Source organism: Pleuronectes platessa, chromosome 13 (genome assembly GCF_947347685.1).
Source record: "Pleuronectes platessa chromosome 13, fPlePla1.1, whole genome shotgun sequence".
NCBI classification, from domain to species: Eukaryota; Metazoa; Chordata; class Actinopteri; order Pleuronectiformes; family Pleuronectidae; genus Pleuronectes; species Pleuronectes platessa.
Window position 1 is genome coordinate 1,043,168 of NC_070638.1, and position 19,126 is coordinate 1,062,293.

At 48.7% G+C, this 19,126-nt stretch overlaps 3 protein-coding genes across 7 annotated transcripts; 1 reads left to right on the forward strand and 2 right to left on the reverse strand.

Moving 5' to 3' along the window:
• Positions 1–25: 25 nt before the first annotated feature.
• Positions 26–14,560, reverse strand: slc39a6 (solute carrier family 39 member 6). Of its 2 annotated transcripts, none has more exons than XM_053438139.1 (12): positions 14,205–14,560; positions 9,304–9,558; positions 8,609–9,161; positions 8,249–8,405; positions 7,878–7,979; positions 7,586–7,755; positions 7,306–7,488; positions 7,066–7,150; positions 6,051–6,455; positions 5,860–5,940; positions 5,580–5,770; positions 26–2,426 (listed from the first exon to the last, which is right to left on the reverse strand). In XM_053438139.1, the coding sequence occupies exons 2-12, from the start codon at positions 9,507–9,509 to the stop codon at positions 2,274–2,276; spliced, it is 2,286 nt and encodes a 761-aa protein (XP_053294114.1). In that variant the 5' UTR covers positions 9,510–9,558; positions 14,205–14,560; the 3' UTR covers positions 26–2,273. The 2 variants fall into 2 exon arrangements, with proteins under 2 accessions (XP_053294114.1, XP_053294115.1); XM_053438140.1 differs by lacking the exon at positions 14,205–14,560 and adding an exon at positions 12,097–12,223.
• LOC128454679 (uncharacterized) lies at positions 10,046–11,975 on the forward strand. Of its 3 annotated transcripts, XM_053438159.1 has the most exons (8): positions 10,046–10,447; positions 10,541–10,611; positions 10,862–11,038; positions 11,302–11,360; positions 11,434–11,496; positions 11,584–11,646; positions 11,735–11,866; positions 11,950–11,975. In XM_053438159.1, exons 1-8 carry the CDS (start codon positions 10,275–10,277, stop codon positions 11,968–11,970), a joined length of 759 nt encoding a protein of 252 aa, XP_053294134.1. In that variant the 5' UTR covers positions 10,046–10,274; the 3' UTR covers positions 11,971–11,975. The 3 variants fall into 3 exon arrangements, with proteins under 3 accessions (XP_053294134.1, XP_053294133.1, XP_053294135.1); XM_053438158.1 differs by having other exon boundaries at positions 11,735–11,975; XM_053438160.1 differs by having other exon boundaries at positions 10,048–10,287; positions 11,735–11,975.
• LOC128454678 (putative nuclease HARBI1) lies at positions 11,861–13,238 on the reverse strand. Of its 2 annotated transcripts, none has more exons than XM_053438157.1 (4): positions 12,885–13,238; positions 12,691–12,803; positions 12,499–12,610; positions 11,861–12,387 (listed from the first exon to the last, which is right to left on the reverse strand). In XM_053438157.1, the coding sequence occupies exons 1-4, from the start codon at positions 13,105–13,107 to the stop codon at positions 12,020–12,022; spliced, it is 816 nt and encodes a 271-aa protein (XP_053294132.1). In that variant the 5' UTR covers positions 13,108–13,238; the 3' UTR covers positions 11,861–12,019. The 2 variants fall into 2 exon arrangements, with proteins under 2 accessions (XP_053294132.1, XP_053294131.1); XM_053438156.1 differs by having other exon boundaries at positions 11,861–12,390.
• Positions 14,561–19,126: the final 4,566 nt, after the last annotated feature.

Sequence of the window (19,126 nt, forward strand, 5' to 3'; positions counted from 1 at the left end):
GGAGAGAAGCAGGTCCAGGCAGGTGTTGTGAGATGATGCCGTTTATTTGAATTGAGGAATGTCACAGAGAGTCAACATGGAAGCTGCCTGACGTTCACCGACTCAACAGGTGGACAGAAGAACACAAACACTGACAGCAGCTCTGCAGACAAACACACGTGTGGTCTTTGAATTTAATGAAAAATTTACATTTATTTACTTTGCAAGAAATGAATCTTTCATGTGAAACTCACACGGTTCAGTTTCTACGTCCAAGCAGTGAAACAGTGAAGCTGCCACAGCAACAGGCGTCACTTTAAAAACACAGTAAAGGTATTTTAACGAGTTTGGAGTAAACGTTGCAGAAAGTCAAACTTCCTCCAGCAAATGACAAGGGCTGGTTTCACATGGTCTCATAGTAAATAATAATTATAATAATAATAATTCAATCAGGGAACTTCTGGGGAGAAAAGTAAAAATCACTCAGATAAACTTGTGATTCTTGCTGCTGCAGATGTGGAACAAGTCTCCGACCTTTAACCCGACTCCAGATGTTTTGATGATTCTGATGTTTCTTGGTTTTTTGACTGATTCCAGTGAACCTGTGTGAGAACACTGACGTCCCAGGACAGCAGCTCCTCCTGGTGCATTAACGAGTTTTCAGCCTGATGATCGAACTGAATTCTGTCAAACAGCTTCAATGAAAAAGAACAAACATCCTGAATGCTGAGTCTTCACTGCAGAGCTGTAGGATTGAATCTTATCCACCTGCTGCAGATCCCGTCATTAACTCCTCACATTTTGTTCCACACAGAAACAGAGAATAATTCCCTCTTTACACATAATCCCACCGTTTTAGATTTTCCCCACCGACTCTGTGACTCCACACATTTAACACATGTAATACACACAGTGAGGTTCAGGGCTGAACTCAACATATTGTTGAACTTCTTTTTTTAAAGGTAAAGAAAAAAAAGATTCTTTTCACAAAGTGTGAATCAACGTCTTCAATAAAAAACTAAGAAATAAGATGGAACCTTTCAGACTGAGATCCGTGTTTCAGCTTCCACACAGCAGAGACATATGGTAACAGAGATTCACTGATTTAACTGGAAACCATTAGAGTCGAGCTGCCACATCAACTGTAACAAGAAAATAAAACTATTTAAAATACACAGAACCTGCTGAGTCCCCCAGTGATTTGCTGTGTTTTCCTTCTTGAGATCGAACTCTGCTTCATTTAATGGACGGATCTGATTCAGTTTCAACGTACAACTTGAACTGTTCCATGTAAAACAAAGTGTAATGTGATTTCTCAGTCGAGTCGACCTGAAGCTGCTGACGTGCTTCGTTCAGACTCAACGACAGAAGAACTCAGTGGCCTCAGGTTCTCGCTCCGCGTCACCAGTGCTCAGGACGTCAGCAGGTTTCTACCGAACCAGTAACGACCGGTCAAACAGAGATGTTTCTGTGGCAAAGGTTTGAGTCCCGTTCACTTCTGTTTCCTTTGGTGCGAGCGAGGACACCAACAAAACCTTTGCTGCGTTTTCACAGCTGCTTCCTGTCGTCCACTGAACCCAAAGATCACGTGAAGACACCGACGTGACATCTGTTCTGTTCTCTGCACGTCACGGGTCACAGACCTCTACACTGACCTGAGGAGCTGCTGCTCTCACAACAAACACAAGGGGGAGCTATCGCCAAAATTAATCTGTAACAATAACGGTTCACAATTCTTTTTTGAACGTTTCCTGTTTCAGTATCTAACATTTGAGAGAAGTGAGACTCTGAAGACTTGAGCTCTTCAGGCATCGACAGGAATAATGATCTGGTTTGACTCAGCAGCACAGAAACTTCCAACAATTAAAAAAAAAGGCAAAATCCGACTCAGCAGGTGAAACATGTCACGGTAACATGCTGGATGTGGTCAATCCAACGAAAGTGCTAATAATTAGTAACTGATGAAATGAGCCTCGTGATTGTAAAAGCAAAGAGGACGAGAAGCTGCCTCCTGTGTTTGACACGGACAAAAAAAACTATCTCAGTTATCACAACAACTATTCTCCTGAACCTCAGGAGAGAGAGAGAGAGAGAGAGAGAGAGAGACAGAGAGAGAGAGAGAGAGACACACGTCCTTCTGAGTTTGAATTGGCGCTTCTGTCGACACTAGTGAGAATGTGACCTAAATCCAGACGACTGCGCTCGCTCATCAGGAACAAATGAAAACACGACACTACACTTGTGACGGAGACACAGTGGAATGCAGGCGGAGCTTAGGACTGAGCTCCGCCCCTTCAGTATCCCAGGTCCAGCTGGATTTTGTGCTCAAAAACAGCAATAAGCAGCATAATGCCGAAGCCCAGCAGGATGCCGGCGTTCTGGAGCAGGAAGAAGCCGCAGTGGCTGAAGCCGTGGTCGCCGGCGTCATTATGTAACATCTCAGGCACCTGAGAGGACGAAGAAAACATGATAATATTAATAATCATAATCATAATAACAATAATAGCTGTGTTTCCACAATAGACTTGATTAAAACAGGACAGAGACTCCAGCTCTGACAAGTGAAGCCAAAGAAGAAGGCGACTCCACCGGGTGTTTCTATTGAAGACTGAGAAAATGACTTGTTCCTTTGATGTCTGAAGAGCTGCTTGTTGCTCTGGTGAATCAGAGAGTGAGAGCTCGGTGGACAGAGGCTGGAGGACAGAGCCTGGAGGACAGAGCCTGGAGGACAGAGCCTGGGGGACAGAGCCTGGAGGACAGAGGCTGGAGGACAGAGGCTGGAGGACAGAGGCTGGAGGACAGAGCCTGGTGGACAGAGGCTGGAGGACAGAGGCTGGAGGACAGAGGCTGGAGGACAGAGGCTGGAGGACAGAGCCTAGAGGACAGAGCCTAGAGGACAGAGCCTGGAGGACAGAGGCTGGAGGACAGAGCCTGGAGGACAGAGGCTGGAGGACAGAGCCTGGAGGACAGAGGCTGGAGGACAGAGCCTAGAGGACAGAGCCTAGAGGACAGAGCCTAGAGGACAGAGCCTAGAGGACAGAGCCTAGAGGACAGATGCTGGAGGACAGGGCCTGGAGGACAGAGCCTGGAGGACAGAGGCTGGAGGACAGGGCCTGGAGGACAGAGCCTGGAGGACAGAGGCTGGAGGACAGAGGCTGGAGGACAGAGGCTGGAGGACAGGGCCTGGAGGACAGAACCTGGAGGACAGAGGCTGGTGGACAGAGCCTGGAGGACAGATGCTGGAGGACAGGGCCTGGAGGACAGAGCCTGGAGGACAGAGGCTGGAGGACAGGGCCTGGAGGACAGAGCCTGGAGGACAGAGCCTGGAGGACAGAGGCTGGAGGACAGGGCCTGGAGGACAGAGCCTGGAGGACAGAGCCTGGAGGACAGAGGCTGGAGGACAGAGCCTGGAGGACAGAGCCTGGTGGACAGAGCCTGGAGGACAGAGCCTGGAGGACAGAGCTCGGTGGACAGAGCCTGGAGGACAGAGCCTGGAGGACAGAGCCTGGAGGACAGAGGCTGGAGGACAGGGCCTGGAGGACAGGGCCTGGAGGACAGAGCCTGGAGGACAGAGCCTGGAGGACAGAGGCTGGAGGACAGGGCCTGGAGGACAGAGCCTGGAGGACAGATGCTGGAGGACAGAGGCTGGAGGACAGAGGCTGGAGGACAGAGGCTGGAGGACAGGGCCTGGAGGACAGAACCTGGAGGACAGAGGCTGGTGGACAGAGCCTGGAGGACAGATGCTGGAGGACAGAGCCTGGAGGACAGAGCCTGGAGGACAGAGGCTGGAGGACAGGGCCTGGAGGACAGAGCCTGGAGGACAGAGCCTGGAGGACAGAGGCTGGTGGACAGAGCCTGGAGGACAGAGCCTGGTGGACAGAGCCTGGAGGACAGAGCCTGGAGGACAGAGCTCGGTGGACAGAGCCTGGAGGACAGAGCCTGGAGGACAGAGGCTGGAGGACAGGGCCTGGAGGACAGGGCCTGGAGGACAGAGCCTGGAGGACAGAGCCTGGAGGACAGAGGCTAGAGGACAGAGCCTGGAGGACAGAGCCTGGAGGACAGAGCCTGGAGGACAGAGCCTGGAGGACAGAGCCTGGTGGACAGAGCCTGGAGGACAGAGCCTGGAGGACAGAGCTCGGTGGACAGAGCCTGGAGGACAGAGCCTGGAGGACAGAGGCTGGAGGACAGGGCCTGGAGGACAGGGCCTGGAGGACAGAGCCTGGAGGACAGAGCTCGGTGGACAGAGCCTGGAGGACAGAGGCTGGAGGACAGAGGCTGGAGGACAGGGCCTGGAGGACAGAACCTGGAGGACAGAGGCTGGTGGACAGAGCCTGGAGGACAGATGCTGGAGGACAGAGCCTGGAGGACAGAGCCTGGAGGACAGAGGCTGGAGGACAGGGCCTGGAGGACAGAGCCTGGAGGACAGAGCCTGGAGGACAGAGGCTGGTGGACAGAGCCTGGAGGACAGAGCCTGGTGGACAGAGCCTGGAGGACAGAGCCTGGAGGACAGAGCTCGGTGGACAGAGCCTGGAGGACAGAGCCTGGAGGACAGAGGCTGGAGGACAGGGCCTGGAGGACAGGGCCTGGAGGACAGAGCCTGGAGGACAGAGCCTGGAGGACAGAGCCTGGAGGACAGAGGCTGGAGGAGAGAGGCTAGAGGACAGAGCCTGGAGGACAGAGCCTGGTGGACAGAGCCTGGTGGACAGAGCCTGGAGGACAGAGCCTGGTGGACAGAGCCTGGAGGACAGAGCCTGGTGGACAGAGCCTGGTGGACAGAGCCTGGAGGACAGAGCCTGGAGGACAGAGCCTGGAGGACAGAGCCTGGAGGACAGAGCCTGGAGGACAGAGCCTGGTGGACAGAGCCTGGAGGACAGAGCCTGGAGGACAGAGCCTGGAGGACAGAGCCTGGGGGACAGAGCCTGGAGGACGATGTCTACAGCAGCAACAATAGAAAGAAGAATCTGTAGGAAACTACTCTATCTGTCCGACAGGATGAACTTCACGGCCTCCTCGTCTGTGTTGGATTTTACCAGGTCTGTGTTTTACCAGCAGTGTGGGATCATGGCCACCGGAGGTCAGCCTCGGACAACTGAAGCTCTCTGCAGGCGGCAGCTGAGGCCGACAACTCACCTCCACTCCTTCATGAACTCATCGTGTGTGTGTGTGTGTGTGTGTGTGTGTGTGTGTGTGTGTGTGTGTGTGTGTGAAGAGGACATCTGGTCCTGACGGCTGCTGCTGTTCTCAGAGTCAGACATTAGGTCAAGACCTGTTGAGGCGACAGAACAGACGCTGCTGACTGAACGACACCGAGCTCCTGTTCACGCCACGTTAACAGGAAAACACATAAATAAATGAAACGCTTTCTGTTCTTAAACTCACGAGTCCCTCAGGTTTAAAGGCTCGACTGAATTATTTACAACTTGTAGTATCAACAGATGATGTGGTCACAGCTACTGTTTGTGTGAGTGTGTGCTGATAAAGGAGTCAGGACTTTGTGTTACGGTGACAGATGCTGACGAGTTGTTTCCACTGTACGTGGAGGATTCCGGCAGCCGGCTGATGATTGGCTGCGGTGCGTTCAGGTGCAGGCGGTGACTCACCATGTCCACCAGCGCCACGTACAGGAAGAGCCCGGCCGTCAGAGCGAATATCCACATGGACACGTTGTCCGCGTAATGTCCGATCAGGATGCCGGTCACCAGGCCCAGGTAGCCCATCATGGCCGACAGCACGTTGTACAGAATGGCCTGACGCACCGTCATGCCGGCCTTCAGCAGCACCGCAAAGTCACCTGGGAGAAATCACAACTTGTCTAATAAAACTCCAAACATCACCACAACACACCATCTCTAGAAATATAAATACAAACTGTTGTCTTACCCAACTCGTGAGGAAGCTCGTGACAGAAAACAGCCACCGACGTGCTGAGGCCGCTGGACAGACCCTCGGTGAACGCAGCCCCTGCACAACCAAACACACCAGGGTCACATGTTTCAATCAACTCAACGTGCAGCGTCACACAGGAAGGGGAGGGCCTCTGAGCGCGGTGCAGCCGTGATGGAAACACTCACCGATAGCCAGGCCGTCACTGAAGTTGTGCAGGCCGTCTCCCATGATGACCATCCAGGCGAGCGAGGCCACGCCGGCCTGCTGGAAGTGCTGCTCTGAGTACGAGTGGGAGTGGCTGTGTGGGTGGTGGTTCTGCGAGTGGTGGTGGTGCAGGATGTGGTGGTAGTCGTGGTGGTGGTGGTGCTTGCTGTCGACCTGGCCCACAGTGTCATGGAAGTGGGAGTGGCACTTGTTCTCACAGTCCTCGTCCGTGTAGGCGGCGGCGGCGCCCGACTCCCGGCCGTAGTCCTGCGGCGACACCACGGAGACCTGCGGCGCCAACATCACCTGCTCCTCCTCCGCCACGCTGCCGCCCTGCAGGCTGCTCGAGTGGTCGCCGAACGCACCGGCACCGTTAGTCTCCACATCTGGAGAGGAGATTATAATAAATCACCAAACTGTATTGACTTTGTCAGTTGAGGATGAAATCAGACGCTCAGTGAGGCTGTGAACTCAGCGTCCTGTGGTCGTTCACCTCAACCAATCACAGCGGTTTCAGTCTACATACATGAGGTCACTGTGACCTTTGACCTCTGAAATCGAATCAGTTCATCCCCAAGAGACCGTGTCTGAGGAGCTTGTGGTGCCGAGCGTTTGAGCTGAGACATCCTGCAACAACGATTCAGACACTGTGTGTGTGTGTGTGTGTGTGTGTGCCCGTGTGTGTGTGTGTGTGTGTCCGTGTGTGTGTACGTAAGCAACAGCCTGCAAGGTCCGAGACAGTTTGAAACACTAGGTGGCGATATGAGCCATGTTCAACCACAAATGCAGATTTTTTACTATTTCTTACTATAATTTAGTTTACATCTAAAAACACATTTAATGCAATGTCACTCTAGCTTTTGGTGCAGATCCAGGATATGTTTTCTACTTCCTGTAACATTTTCACTAAACCCCAGGGAAGGAGAGGATCAGTAGAGATCAGCATCAGCCCCCTGGATTCCATCTGCAGCCCAACACCCAGACGGGGGTCCTCACCCTCCAGGGGCTTCAGGTCGGTCTCCCCCAGCGCCAGCTGCTTCTCCGGGTCGGCTTTGTCGTTCTGATCCCACTTCTTCTGGACCTGTTGGAAAATTCCTTCTCTTCAGCGTTGTGATTATTTAAACATCTTAAAATCCTGAATTGAATTTAGATTTCATAGATCTGTTATTTGCATGTTATTTTTACTACTTCAGCTCAGTTTTAATTAGATCTATAAGGATGGGGGGGATCTCTGACCTTCTGTTTCTTGTCCTTGTACATTTTTCCCAGCGTCAGGAAGTGCTCGATGAGAAACATGAAGTAGACTCCACCCAGAGCCGTCAGGCCCTTCCACACCGCGTCCATGTTCTCCTCGTGGTGGTCAGGTCCCTCCACGTCCGTCCCAGAGTCCTCATGGTGGTGATGGTGTCCTCCCTGAGACTGAAGCACATGAACAACGAGCTGAGCAGCAGGAACACGAGGGGGAAGCAGCTGGAGCTCAAACAGTGGGGAGCTCCTGGGCTCGGCTCAGACTCACGTGGGGGATGAGATGAAGGAAGGCGTCGCCGCTCAGCGTGCCGACCGCCAGCGCCACCAGGAAGCTGAGGAGGAACTTGAAGAAATCTCTGTTCATGAGCGGGATGAGCAGGACGCCGAGGAGGGAGAGCAGGCTGATGATGGTGATGGAGACCAGCCCCCCCACCCACGCTGCAGCGCACAAACACACGGGTTAGTCCGACAGCTGCTCACGGAAACATTTAGAAAATCAAGAATGAACTCTGACCTAAAGCAAAGTAAATACAAGTGGAACCTCAGATGTTGTTGTTTACCTGTTGTGATGCTCTTGCTGGTTTCTCCGGCCGTGCGCTCGCTGTGGTCTGAGTGGTTGTGATTGCCATGGTGACCGTGAGCATGTTTATGATGTTTATGGTCTAGAGAGAAATAAGCAGATTGTTTACTGATGCAGTTGGTTTGGTCCAGTCAGGTGTTACCGGTTCATACACAGGTCGTCATCATCATAACCAGAAATCCCTCTGTTCAAATGAAATCAACTTTATTTGTCCCGGGGGGGGGGGGAGCCATAAGAATGTTTCTGATCAATTTTCTGATAAATAACTCATAGATTTTAACAGATCCTTTCATCTTCAGAGGGCACAGCTGTCAGATTGAAAACACACTCAGTAAGAGGACTCAATCCAACCTGTGTCTCCAGGTCTGGTGTCCTCTCCGTGCACGATGCAGGCTCCAGAGTCGATCTGGTTGAGGAGGGCGGGGCAGAGGTAGCTGAAGTCTCCGAGGGTCACACCCCCCCCCTGAGACATCCCATGTGAGGAGAGGACGCTGGACACGTTCAGGCACTGCAGATAAGACACAGAAACTCCATCAGGACCTCCATCAGCTCCAAACACTAGATCCAGCATCTGGTTTGTGTTCAGACTGACAAACAGTTTGTTTGTTTCTGCTTCACATCAAACACTGAATCCTCACGGAGCCAATAAACACATGATTCACTCTGATCATCACAACTATCTCCACCAGGACCATGAAGTGGACCTTGTACCTCAACAGTCTCCGAGCTGTGGTTTCCATTGACGTGACCTTGATCATACTCTGAGTCCTGGTCACTGGGTGCAGCAGCTTGTGTGTGGTTGCCGGTTCCCCGCCTGGCGGCAGCTCCGGTGGTTGGTGGACTGGGCTGTTCCAGGCTGCTGCCTTGCTTCAGGGCCAGCTGAGCAGTGTACACGGCCGTGGTGCCGACCTCCTGAGCTGCCGCCGTGCTCTTCTTGTCGTACAGGTTGTGATGGCTCTCCGTGTTCTCCACCTTCTTCCTCAGCGTGCCCTCTGGATTCTCCACGCTCGGAGGGAACTTCCCGGGCTGCGAGGGCTCGGCGTGGACATGCTTCTGGTGCTGCGAGTGGTTGTGGCCGGGGTGGTGATGGTGGTCATGGCTTTCGTGGTGATGGGGGTGGGGGTGGTGATGATGGTGGTGGTGGTGGTGACCGTGTCCTAGCTGCTCGTGATGCTGCACCATCACGGTCCGGACGCGATCCAGCCCCACGCTCTGTAAGAGACGCTTCAACCCGTCCAGAGAGATGGTGCCATTTTCTCCATATCTGTCAAGTTTAATAAAACATCATGATTAACAATCATCTGCAGAATGTGACCAGATGAGTTTGGGAGTTTCCTCTCATCTTTGAAACAGCTTCCAGGATCCAGTTAAACCTGTTCACGTGACCAGTAAAGTCAGCTGCTCACCTGCTGAACAAAGCCTCCAGGTGTCTCCTCTGGCTCTGCTCCGCCCTCTGCCTGTCCACCACCGCCGACACCACCGCCGACACCACACCCACCCGGGCGTTCACCTCTGTGCTGCAGTCCGACCCGGCCGACAAGTCACCGCCCGACAGACTCAGGGCGAGGAGGAGCATCACGGCCAGAGCGGCTCGAGTCTTCTTCTCAGCCATCGTCTGGGCCGGCAAAACCAGGATTGTTACCGACGAGTAAAGACGCCACCTGACGAGGGAGGAACACAAGATATGATCAGATCGTTTATTAATCAGCTACTGTTGTGATAAACACTTCATGGGTTCAGTCTCCGTCTCAACAGCAAAGGTGTCAAACATTTGCTCCAGTTTCTATGTGAAGATTTGCTAAATGTTCCATTTGATAATTAATATTAAGTTTCATATGTTCACGAGTTTTTCTCCCCTTTTTTATTATTTCTAATTGCTAGTAGCTAAGAAAGTGTACATCACAGAATAAAGGCTAGAACAGGCAGAACGGTTCCTGCTTATTTGACTGGATATTACTATTATTATTACTGGTTATTATACAATAACCCATTCTTCTATTCACCTGCAGTGTAAAGGAAGTGGAGCTTGTGTTTGAAGAAGCATCAGAAACTTCTGACTCAGTGGATTAACGCTGTTTCACAGAAAACACAGTTTTAACTCAGTGTAGGTTCCATCGGGACAGGGGCTGGGGTCGAGTCCCGGGTCCAGGTGACCAGACTTCAGGGGCCCGTTTCACAAAGCAGGTTCAACAAACTCTGAGTTAAAACCTTAACTCTGGGTTGAGCAACTCTGAGCTGTCAAACTCTAAGTTTTCGGTTTCAGAACAGGTGATAACACTTAGTTCAATCAACTCAGAGTCAAGGTAACCCTGAGTGAAGCTTGTGCATGAGGATATAAAAAGCCTTCATCAATGGAACACAGATAACATGATTCACCATGGCAACAAGTGGTAAACAGCCTCGATCCTCCTACTTCTCCCCAGTGGAGTTGGAAATATTAATGACTGCGTATGCAGAAAGTGAGCATATATTTTTAAAAAGAAGCAATACTGTGGCAGCAGCAAAAGCGCGGGATCTTGCGTGGCAGGAAATTGCTGACCGAGTCAATGCGTCAGTATTAATTTGAGAAAAAAAAGAAATGTTTTGTCTTGAATGTTCCACTTATTCAACAATTATATTCCATATGTGTGTCTGTGAGCACAGGTGCAACCCAACAGGCACCAAACGGACTTGGCAGCAGCTAAAGATGAAATATAAAAATGTAGTTCAAACAGGTAAGGTATAATAAAGTACAAGCAATTGTGATGTTGTTTAGCCTGCCCTCATTAAACAGCATTTAGTGGCTACATTCAACATGTGATGGATATATTTAAGTAATTAGGGAAATCTGCAAAAAAAAGAGAAATCCCAACACTGCCAGTATTTAATATTGTCTCTATGAAAGCAACACCTAAATGCCTTTTATACATACAAGTCTCCAAAGTTGTGTTTTCTGTATGTATTTAAATTTGACCTCCATTATAGCCAACAGAAAAAAGGCTGAGGCCCGCAAAACAGGTGGCGGTCCACCACCACCACCTCTCACAGAGGCTGAAAAGATGGCCCTCAGTCAGAACAGTGGACGACCCATTGCTGAGGGCATCTCTGGGGGGAGTTCATCGGACCCACCCACGCCCCAGGTCACAGGGGCCTACATAAGAGGTAAGTTATTCAAATGAATGGCATGTACGTTAATCCTTTTTCTAGTGTTCGCTCAGTAATGGCCACCCATTCATCTTAGACACAACTTAGTTGGCACACTGATTTTTCTTGTAGCAGTAAGCTACAGTTCTTTGCAATTGGCTGCTTTTGCTTTCAGATATCAATCTATTTTAAGGTGACTCAGAGTTTGAAAAATTGTGTTTAAATTAGGTGGGGCACTTTTCTGGGTAATCATCAACTGTCTAATCTTCATTTTCTACCAGTTACTGATGGTGTAATCTGTCTCGTTGAGCCTTCTGCCATAACAGACCTCCATGCTGTTGTAAGTACTCTTAATATTCCACAGATTTTTCATAATTGGTAGAATATAACACACACATTCTGTTTCATTACAGGAGGATGATGAAGAAACCTTATCAGCTGCCACAGAGAGGGAAGATGCAGAGAGGCCTGCTGAAGTATACACCTTTTTTTTTTTAAATAACTTTGGCTCAGTTAATAGTGTTGTTCCACAATACAACTTGCAACTTCTTTCTCTCTAACAGAGCCATGCTGGAAATTACAATGGGGAAGAAGGTCCATCAACCTCCACAGCACAGCTTACCTCAGTAAGATGTTGTTCAGCATTGACCCACAACTTACAATGACACTAAATAGACATGGCACTGAAATTCAATGTCATTTATGTTCCTATAGCTCCCTGTGAAACAACTTTACAAGGTATATTTAGAATCTCAAATAAACAAATCACACCTAGAAATGGAGCACATAAGGCTGCAGATCACCAAAACAGAAAAGGAAATACAACTGCTGGACCATCAGTTAAAGGTGGGTGACGTGCCCACAGGTGGATGTTTTTTAATTGTTTCAACAACAAAGGATTAACAACTGTACAAAATTTGTCCTTCTAGGAAATAAAGAAGACCTCATAAAATGAGATGCATATTGTCGTTCTTGAACATTGGGGAGGTGATGGGTCAGTTAGAAATGCTTGACACATATCATGTCTCTAACAGCTCTTCCATCTCGTGTATCAGCAGGGGGGGTATGATTAATACCTGGATCACAGGGGGAAAGAGTAGGACATTGTTCTCCTCTAATAGTGGCAATGTTGTGGAGAACCACACATGCCACTATAATGTCACAAGCTCTCTCTGGGGTGACCCTGAGCCTACGAAGGCACTGGAACCGGGCCTTGAGTATCCCGATGGTCATCTCCACTCTGGCTCGTGTCCTGCAGTGAGCCAAGTTGTAGTGTCGCTGTGGGCCAGGCTCAGGGTCAGGGTAAGGGGTCAGCAGATAGCGCTGGCAGGGGTACCCTCTGTCTCCGAGTAGGTAACCATCGAACTCTACTATGATAATACAAGATACAGTTTGTTTCAGTTGCAATAGGAGGAAACAAAATATTTGATCATAGGATATAACTATATACTGTATATAAATTATATATATAAACTCACCACCGGCAAATCTGGCACTCAGTGTCGACTCACGAAACATTCGTGAGTCATGCACAGACCCAGGCCACTTCGCTTCCACATTGTTAATCATGTGGGCTCCATCACATATGATCTTCACAGTGGAGAACAGTAATTAGCTGTATGGTGTAGTGTATTTAATTTGGAATGTTAAAGGCTACTATTTAGGCCTACCTGCACATTAATGCTGTGGACAGATTTCCTATTCACATAATCTCCTTCATTTATTGAAGGAGCGATGATAGGAATGTGAGTGCCATCTATGCAGCCAATCACACCTGGAAACCCTAAAATATATCAAATTGACTGATTAGTGCTTCAAGTCTCAAAGCTTTATGACATAAATGAATTACTGCTTAGACTGATACCTGCAATTCTGTGGAACTCTTCTTTGAGAAGTCTGGTGGGTCTGTGACTTGGGAACACTACAAACGTGCATAGTAGCCGTTTCAGTGCAAGTGTCACATTTCGGACAGCCCGACAGACAGTTGCCTTGGACACATGCTCTGCATCACCGACGTTATACAAAAAACTGCCGTTGGCAAAAAAACGAAGTGCAATACAAAGAATTTGCTCGGGAACTGAGAGCATGTCCACGATGCGTCATGTGAGCGATGTGAGGGCTGAGAATATCGTTTATATAAAATATAGATGATGCAGAGAAACGGAAACGCTCAAACAGATACTCATCAGGGAATGATAAAACATCCAATCGGGGTCTAATAATCCTCTCCCGGTGGAGATGTCTGCGGAGTATCTGCGCCTCGACATCAACTGGCTCTTCAATAAAAGGACACGCCATGTCTGCCACTGCCTTCAGTCTGCAGGCTTCAACTTAAGAGCAGGAGAAACTCGGGGTTAGTTGAAGAAAACCTGCCAGCGAGCAGGTTAGGTTTGGTTAGGTTTGCCAGGGTAACTGACTCAGAGTAAAGCTGAACTGGCTTTGTGAAACTGAAAAACCAGAGTTTCCCTCATCTCAGGGTTAACTAACTCAGAGTTTTCACTAAACCTGCTTTGTGAAACGGGCCCCAGGTCTCATTCATTAACAGATCAGTGGAACTCTGTTGTGTCAGGTTAACGGGTCAAAGGACTAGTTAGCGTCTGTTTACCATCACAGCCAGTTAACCCGAGTTAGCGTCTGTTTACCATCACAGCCAGTTAACCCGAGTTAGCGTCTGTTTACCATCACAGCCAGTTAACCCGAGTTAGCGTCTGTTTACCGTCACAGCTAGTTAACCCGAGTTAGCGTCTGTTTACCATCACAGCTAGTTAACTCTAGATTGGGGGGGGGGCAGTATGTTCACCGACACTGATGCTAACGCGCTTTATAAAGGCGGGTTAGCTCTGTTAGCATCTTGCTAACCCGGGTGGTGCGGTGAGATTCCCCGGAGCGAGCGGACAGAGAGCATCTGCCGGGCGGCCGAGGCCCGGGCCGGGGCCTCCTGCTGCGGCGAGACACGGGGAAATCGAACCGTAACAACCCGCAGTGCCTCTGTCCCGGAACACGCACACACACACACCGGGGTAAACAGAACCACGTTGGGGCTGTGCGCTCCGCACCAGCCCGGTGCCGTGTGCACACAGCCGGCCAACCCGGAAACTGAGCCGTGCGGAGCGGAGCCACCTCCTCCCCGCCCGGGCCCGAAACACACCGGGGAACAGACCGTTACGAGTCCGGGGCCACTCACCGTGAACCGGGCTGCTGCGTTCCGTCCTCTCCCGGGCGCGTGTGAGGTCCGAGCGGGGCCGAGCTGCTCTCAGGTCCGGTAACCACGCTCCGGTGGAGGCTGGGGGAGGCGTTCAGGGGCTGTGGGAAATATGATCAACAGCTGGGACTGAGGGAGAGAGACTGATGGAGAGTGAGACTGAGAGAGAGAATGAGGGAGAGACCGAGAGGAAAAGAGACTGAGAGAGAGAGAGAGAGAGAGAGAGACTGAGGGAGAGAGACTGAGGGAGAGAGAGAGATAATGGGGGAGAGGGAGATATACGGAGAGAGAGAGAGACTGAGAGAGACTTAGAGAGACAGGCAAAGAGACTGAGAGAGAGAGAGAGAGAGAGACTTAGAGAGACAGGGAGAGAGAGAGAGATACGTTACATGTTAATTAATTTCTCAAACCTGCCTTCTATGTAGTGACCAGCAGGGGGCGACTCCACTGGTAGTTTATATAGTAGGTTATGATAAAACGTCAGTAAACATTGAGAGTCAAACAGACCATCAGTCAGTTGTTTTTTGTTCGTCAGTGCCTCATTCACCTTAGTGATCACGGTGTGGCTGTGCTGCACAGGCTGCACTTGAAGGCATCACAGGAGGCATTGATGGAGGATGGCAGTTGGAACATGTGACCGGGCTCTGGTGCCATGTGATGGAGGAGCTGGAGTCAGGGGAACAGGATTAGTTCCAAACTCTCAGGCTACTTAAGTGTCTGGATCTTCTGTGCAGGAGGCCAGAAGAGACTCAGAGGGTTTCACATCCAGTTGAGATCTGAATCTCCCTGCCCCTCCACTGACGACCTCCGTCACTGCTGTCCTCCATGTTTGTTTTCACCGTGTGACTCGCGCCCCTTCGCTAGTTATGAGGAGCGTCGATCTCGAGTGACTCAGAGGTCTCATTGAATTCAGGTGAAGGTCGGACGGAGGTCATTGACCTCTCAGAACAGGAAGAGTTTCTCTCAAACATACATAAAGCATTTGGTTGGGACTATTTTCAGCAGCGGATGAATCCACATTTGCTGCAGAGTATTTGTGGCAGTATGTTTCAAAGTGTCCACGATGATGGAACATGTCACAGAGTGTGAGTCGGAGTGAGTCACTGTTGTGTTATGATAGATGTGGACACAGTGGAGCTCTGCGGCTCAAAGACAAACACACAACCGATTCTGAGCAAACATTCAGAGTTGGTTCGACTCTTCACACACAAGACACACCAAGAACAACACAGAACATCCCTGATCCCCTCAATCCCTGTGTGGTGTGAGAAACTGACTGAGACGCTGCCTCACATGCTCACAGGTCAAGATGTGTGTACTCGGCCCGGGCGTGGAGGGCGAGGCCTCCTGGGAAACCCCCCCCCCCCCATCCCACGCTGTCATGTTCAAAGGAGCTGGAAGCTGGTCTCGCCCTCAAGAACAATGTTGGCTTCAGATCAGTCAGGACCGCTGAATGACCGCCACACACTGAGAGGAGCAGGTGATGTGTTCAAAGACACATCAACACAACCATTACAAAAATACACCAATAAAAACACAACAGGCTCTACTAAATAATACAGTAAAATGATTCGCATTCAATTTGAAAATGTTAGAATAAAAACACAAAAAATGAATAGAAATATGACAAATACTACAAGATATACTACAAATACACAATATTTCATTACAAAATACAATTAGAATAGCATATAGTAGTATATAGAATTTACGTAAATGATTTACAGCAGAGTTTAAACACAGTAAAACAACTTTCCTCGAAACGAGAGTGTAACTTCCACAAGGGGGCGACCCTCCCCAAGTATATGAATGTGTGTGTGTGTGTGTGTGTGTGTGTGTGTGTGTGTGTGTGTGTGCGTGAGTGTGTTTGTGTGCCTGTGTGTCTTGTAGTAAAAGACCACGAATACTGCAGTAAAATAAAATAAACACCACAATAAAACCAAACAGCGAGTACAAAATTTATACCTAAAAAACAAGAAAAAAAAAAGAATACAAAAATACTGGCAGAAAAACACTACAGATACTGCAAAAAAACAAATACTACGAATAGCATATACATACATATATAAATAATAAAAATAATACAAAAAAACTTGGTTAAAACTCTATGGATAATAAGTAAGTACTAAGTAAAAAATACTACCATTACAAAAACACTATACTAGTATTATAAAACAGTTATTATCTACAAATACTTTGAAAATACTACGATGACTAAAAAACTACAAATACTTCAAATTAAACTACACATGCTAAAAAAAATGCTTGAATAAAAAGATTACAAATACTACAAACAAAACTACACCCCCACATGGTAATGGCCCCCTGGTGGCTGGCTGCAGTATAGAATAGTCACCCTGCTTGGTTGGTTATAGATTATGAGGGAAAATACTGTAAATGTGCAACATATCATAAAGTACTTTGTGTATTCATAATTGTTCAGTTACAGATTCAATGTGTTCTTACTAAGTTTCTTTCTCAAAGTTCTGCTTTGATAAAACATGAAACTCTTTTGTTACGTTTGTTGTGACTTTAAAAAACAGACTCAAATCTTCACTTGTATTTTTTGTGGAAATGAAAACGATCAAGAAGAAGAAGGAGTGAAACTAATCTGCCTGTGGGACCGAGATGCAGTTTGGAGGAGGGGCAGTGAAAATAAATGGCTTAATACGACGGACGGAGATTTTCTTAAGTAGATTCAAAACAAATCCACCTTCTGGTATTTATTAGATCTGTGTGAGAGGAACATCCAGGAGGAACTTTGTTAGAAGTTTGGATCCAGCTCTTCCTCCTGCTGCAGCCTCAAAGAGTCTTTGACTTTTCAATCTCTTTCTCTAAAAATAGTTCTCCTGCTGTAGTGGAAGATAAATATTATACATAGTCTGTACTTTTTATATCACATGTTCTCTTGTCAACATCATCCTGACGATCTGCTGCTACAATGGGTTTATTTCCCCAGCGTGGATTCAATAAAGCTTATCTCATCTTATCTCATCTGATCTCATCTGATCTCATCTTATCTCATCCTCTCTCATCCTCTCTCTCCACCACAGCCAGCAGGCCTCGCTCTGTTCTGAACATGAAACTGTTCACGAGTGAAACAGACGAGTTGTGAATCTAAATCAAACATTCTGCATCCTCTCCTTGTTTCTCTCAGCGTCAGAATCTTATCTCAGCTTCTCGGTGGAGACGTGATGGAAATAAAAGAAAACAGTCTGAGGCTGACTTCCTGTTTTCTGATCGATAATAACAGATCCCATAATTCATTGCTCTTCTGTGACAAAGTATTTTTCTTGGTGATGGCGGCAAAGCGTGAGGTAGAATCATCAGAATGTTATCTGTGAGTTCTCCTGAATCTATTTTGCTCTTTGGAGTCGTCCGGTCTCTGTTTTGCTTTTCAAACTCAGACGTCAGGGACACGGAGGCGTCCTTCAGCGGCTGATGAGCGGTGACACAACAACCGTATCATCTGATCTGAGGTCGGCTGAGACGAACAGATTCTCATCAACCATCAGGGAGTGAGATGCTCCACAGACTGACAGCTGACAGGAGGCAGACGTTCACGCTTTAGTTCGAGTGAATTTACTCCATCAGGCCGTGACTCTGCCCTAATGAGACGCTTCATTTTGGCACTGAAGCAGGAAATGCATGTCATCGATGTGATCCATATTTATTATTATTATTCATTTAAAAAGTTAAATGAATACAAACAGAACAGCTTGTGTTAATAGGTGGAGCAGAGGTGCTCCAACACAAACGTCCTGCAGCCGCCGCTAAACTGCCATCGTCACTTCAGGGGTCACATGTCAAAGTGACTGACCCAGGTTCAGCCTCTGACAAAGCCTTAAAGAAACATGACTAAACCTAACTGACCCAGGTTCAGCCTCTGACAAAGCCTTAAAGAAACACGACTAAACCTAACTGACCCAGGTTCAGCCTCTGACAAAGCCTTAAAGAAACACGACTAAATGTGACTGACCCAGGTTCAGCCTCTGACAAAGCCTTAAAGAAACACAGCTGATAAACGAGAATTAAGTCCAGAGCTTCTTAACTCCACTTAACAACATTAGAGCCTAGGTTAAGATAATTCTCCCTATAAAGGTCCATCTTAGTATCAACCCACTGTAACCCCCCCCCCCCCCCCCCCCCCCCATTGCTTTGTGAGCTGCTGCTCTGTAGCCTAGTGTCCAGCGTGGGGGCGGAGCCTGACTGAGAGTTTTGAGGACACTTCACACCCACCTACACCTGACACCTGCACCCATTGAAAGGTTCTAGCTGTCAATCACACATAGACCTCTATGGAAACAACCCATGGAGTCGCCCTCTGCTGGTCATTACACACGACACAGGCTTCACTTTCTGGAGTCTTCGTCCATTTTTATGAACAGCCTATAATTCCATCTACTAAAATGGAGGTGGTGGCGTTTATGACCTATACTGCGGTCGGCCACCAGGGGGCCACTGAGATGTGTTTGTGACTGATGTTATGAATGTTTACTGTTTCTGTTGTGTGACGCCCCCTACTGGTCATAGGGTCTAGGTTGAAACTTGACTGACGCTCAGGACATTTCCTCCGACGTCTCATTCTCAAACCAGATCCTCTCACCGCCACATGAAACCAGATCCACCAGGTGTGGTCCACGTGCTTCACGACTGAAGCTTTATGAACATTCTCCATCTATAACCTTTTTATCGTGTCTCTCAGCAGAGGACAGGGTCACTGGTGAAAATGTTATTGGAGACATTAATTATGTAAAATCCGCCCCTGCTGCACAGGAGGACGACTTTAATGGTACAGTCCTCCACTGCAGCTCAGCAGCCGGGCTCAGACTCCACAGTTACACAGGGAATCAAACCCTCAACCCTGACGGTGTGTCCTTTTATCGAGACTCAAACTAGGATTC

Excerpts from the sequence above, each read along its gene's own strand:
- LOC128454679 (XM_053438158.1), top strand. The coding sequence starts at position 10,275 with ATGGCAACAAGTGGTAAACAGCCTCGATCCTCCTACTTCTCCCCAGTG. Across the intron at positions 10,612-10,861 it reads TAAAAATGTAGTTCAAACAG|CCAACAGAAAAAAGGCTGAG; the intron begins GTAAGGTATAAT and ends CCTCCATTATAG. Across the intron at positions 11,497-11,583 it reads ATGCAGAGAGGCCTGCTGAA|AGCCATGCTGGAAATTACAA; the intron begins GTATACACCTTT and ends TCTCTCTAACAG.
- LOC128454678 (XM_053438156.1), bottom strand. The coding sequence starts at position 13,107 with ATGCTCTCAGTTCCCGAGCAAATTCTTTGTATTGCACTTCGTTTTTTT. Across the intron at positions 12,804-12,884 it reads AGAGTTCCACAGAATTGCAG|GGTTTCCAGGTGTGATTGGC; the intron begins GTATCAGTCTAA and ends GATATATTTTAG. Across the intron at positions 12,391-12,498 it reads GAGTGCCAGATTTGCCGGTG|TAGAGTTCGATGGTTACCTA; the intron begins GTGAGTTTATAT and ends GTATTATCATAG.
- slc39a6 (XM_053438139.1), bottom strand. The coding sequence starts at position 9,509 with ATGGCTGAGAAGAAGACTCGAGCCGCTCTGGCCGTGATGCTCCTCCTC. Across the intron at positions 6,456-7,065 it reads CGACCTGAAGCCCCTGGAGG|ATGTGGAGACTAACGGTGCC; the intron begins GTGAGGACCCCC and ends TCTCCTCTCCAG. Across the intron at positions 2,427-5,579 it reads ACGTGGCGCTGGTGGACATG|GTGCCTGAGATGTTACATAA; the intron begins GTGAGTCACCGC and ends TCGTCCTCTCAG.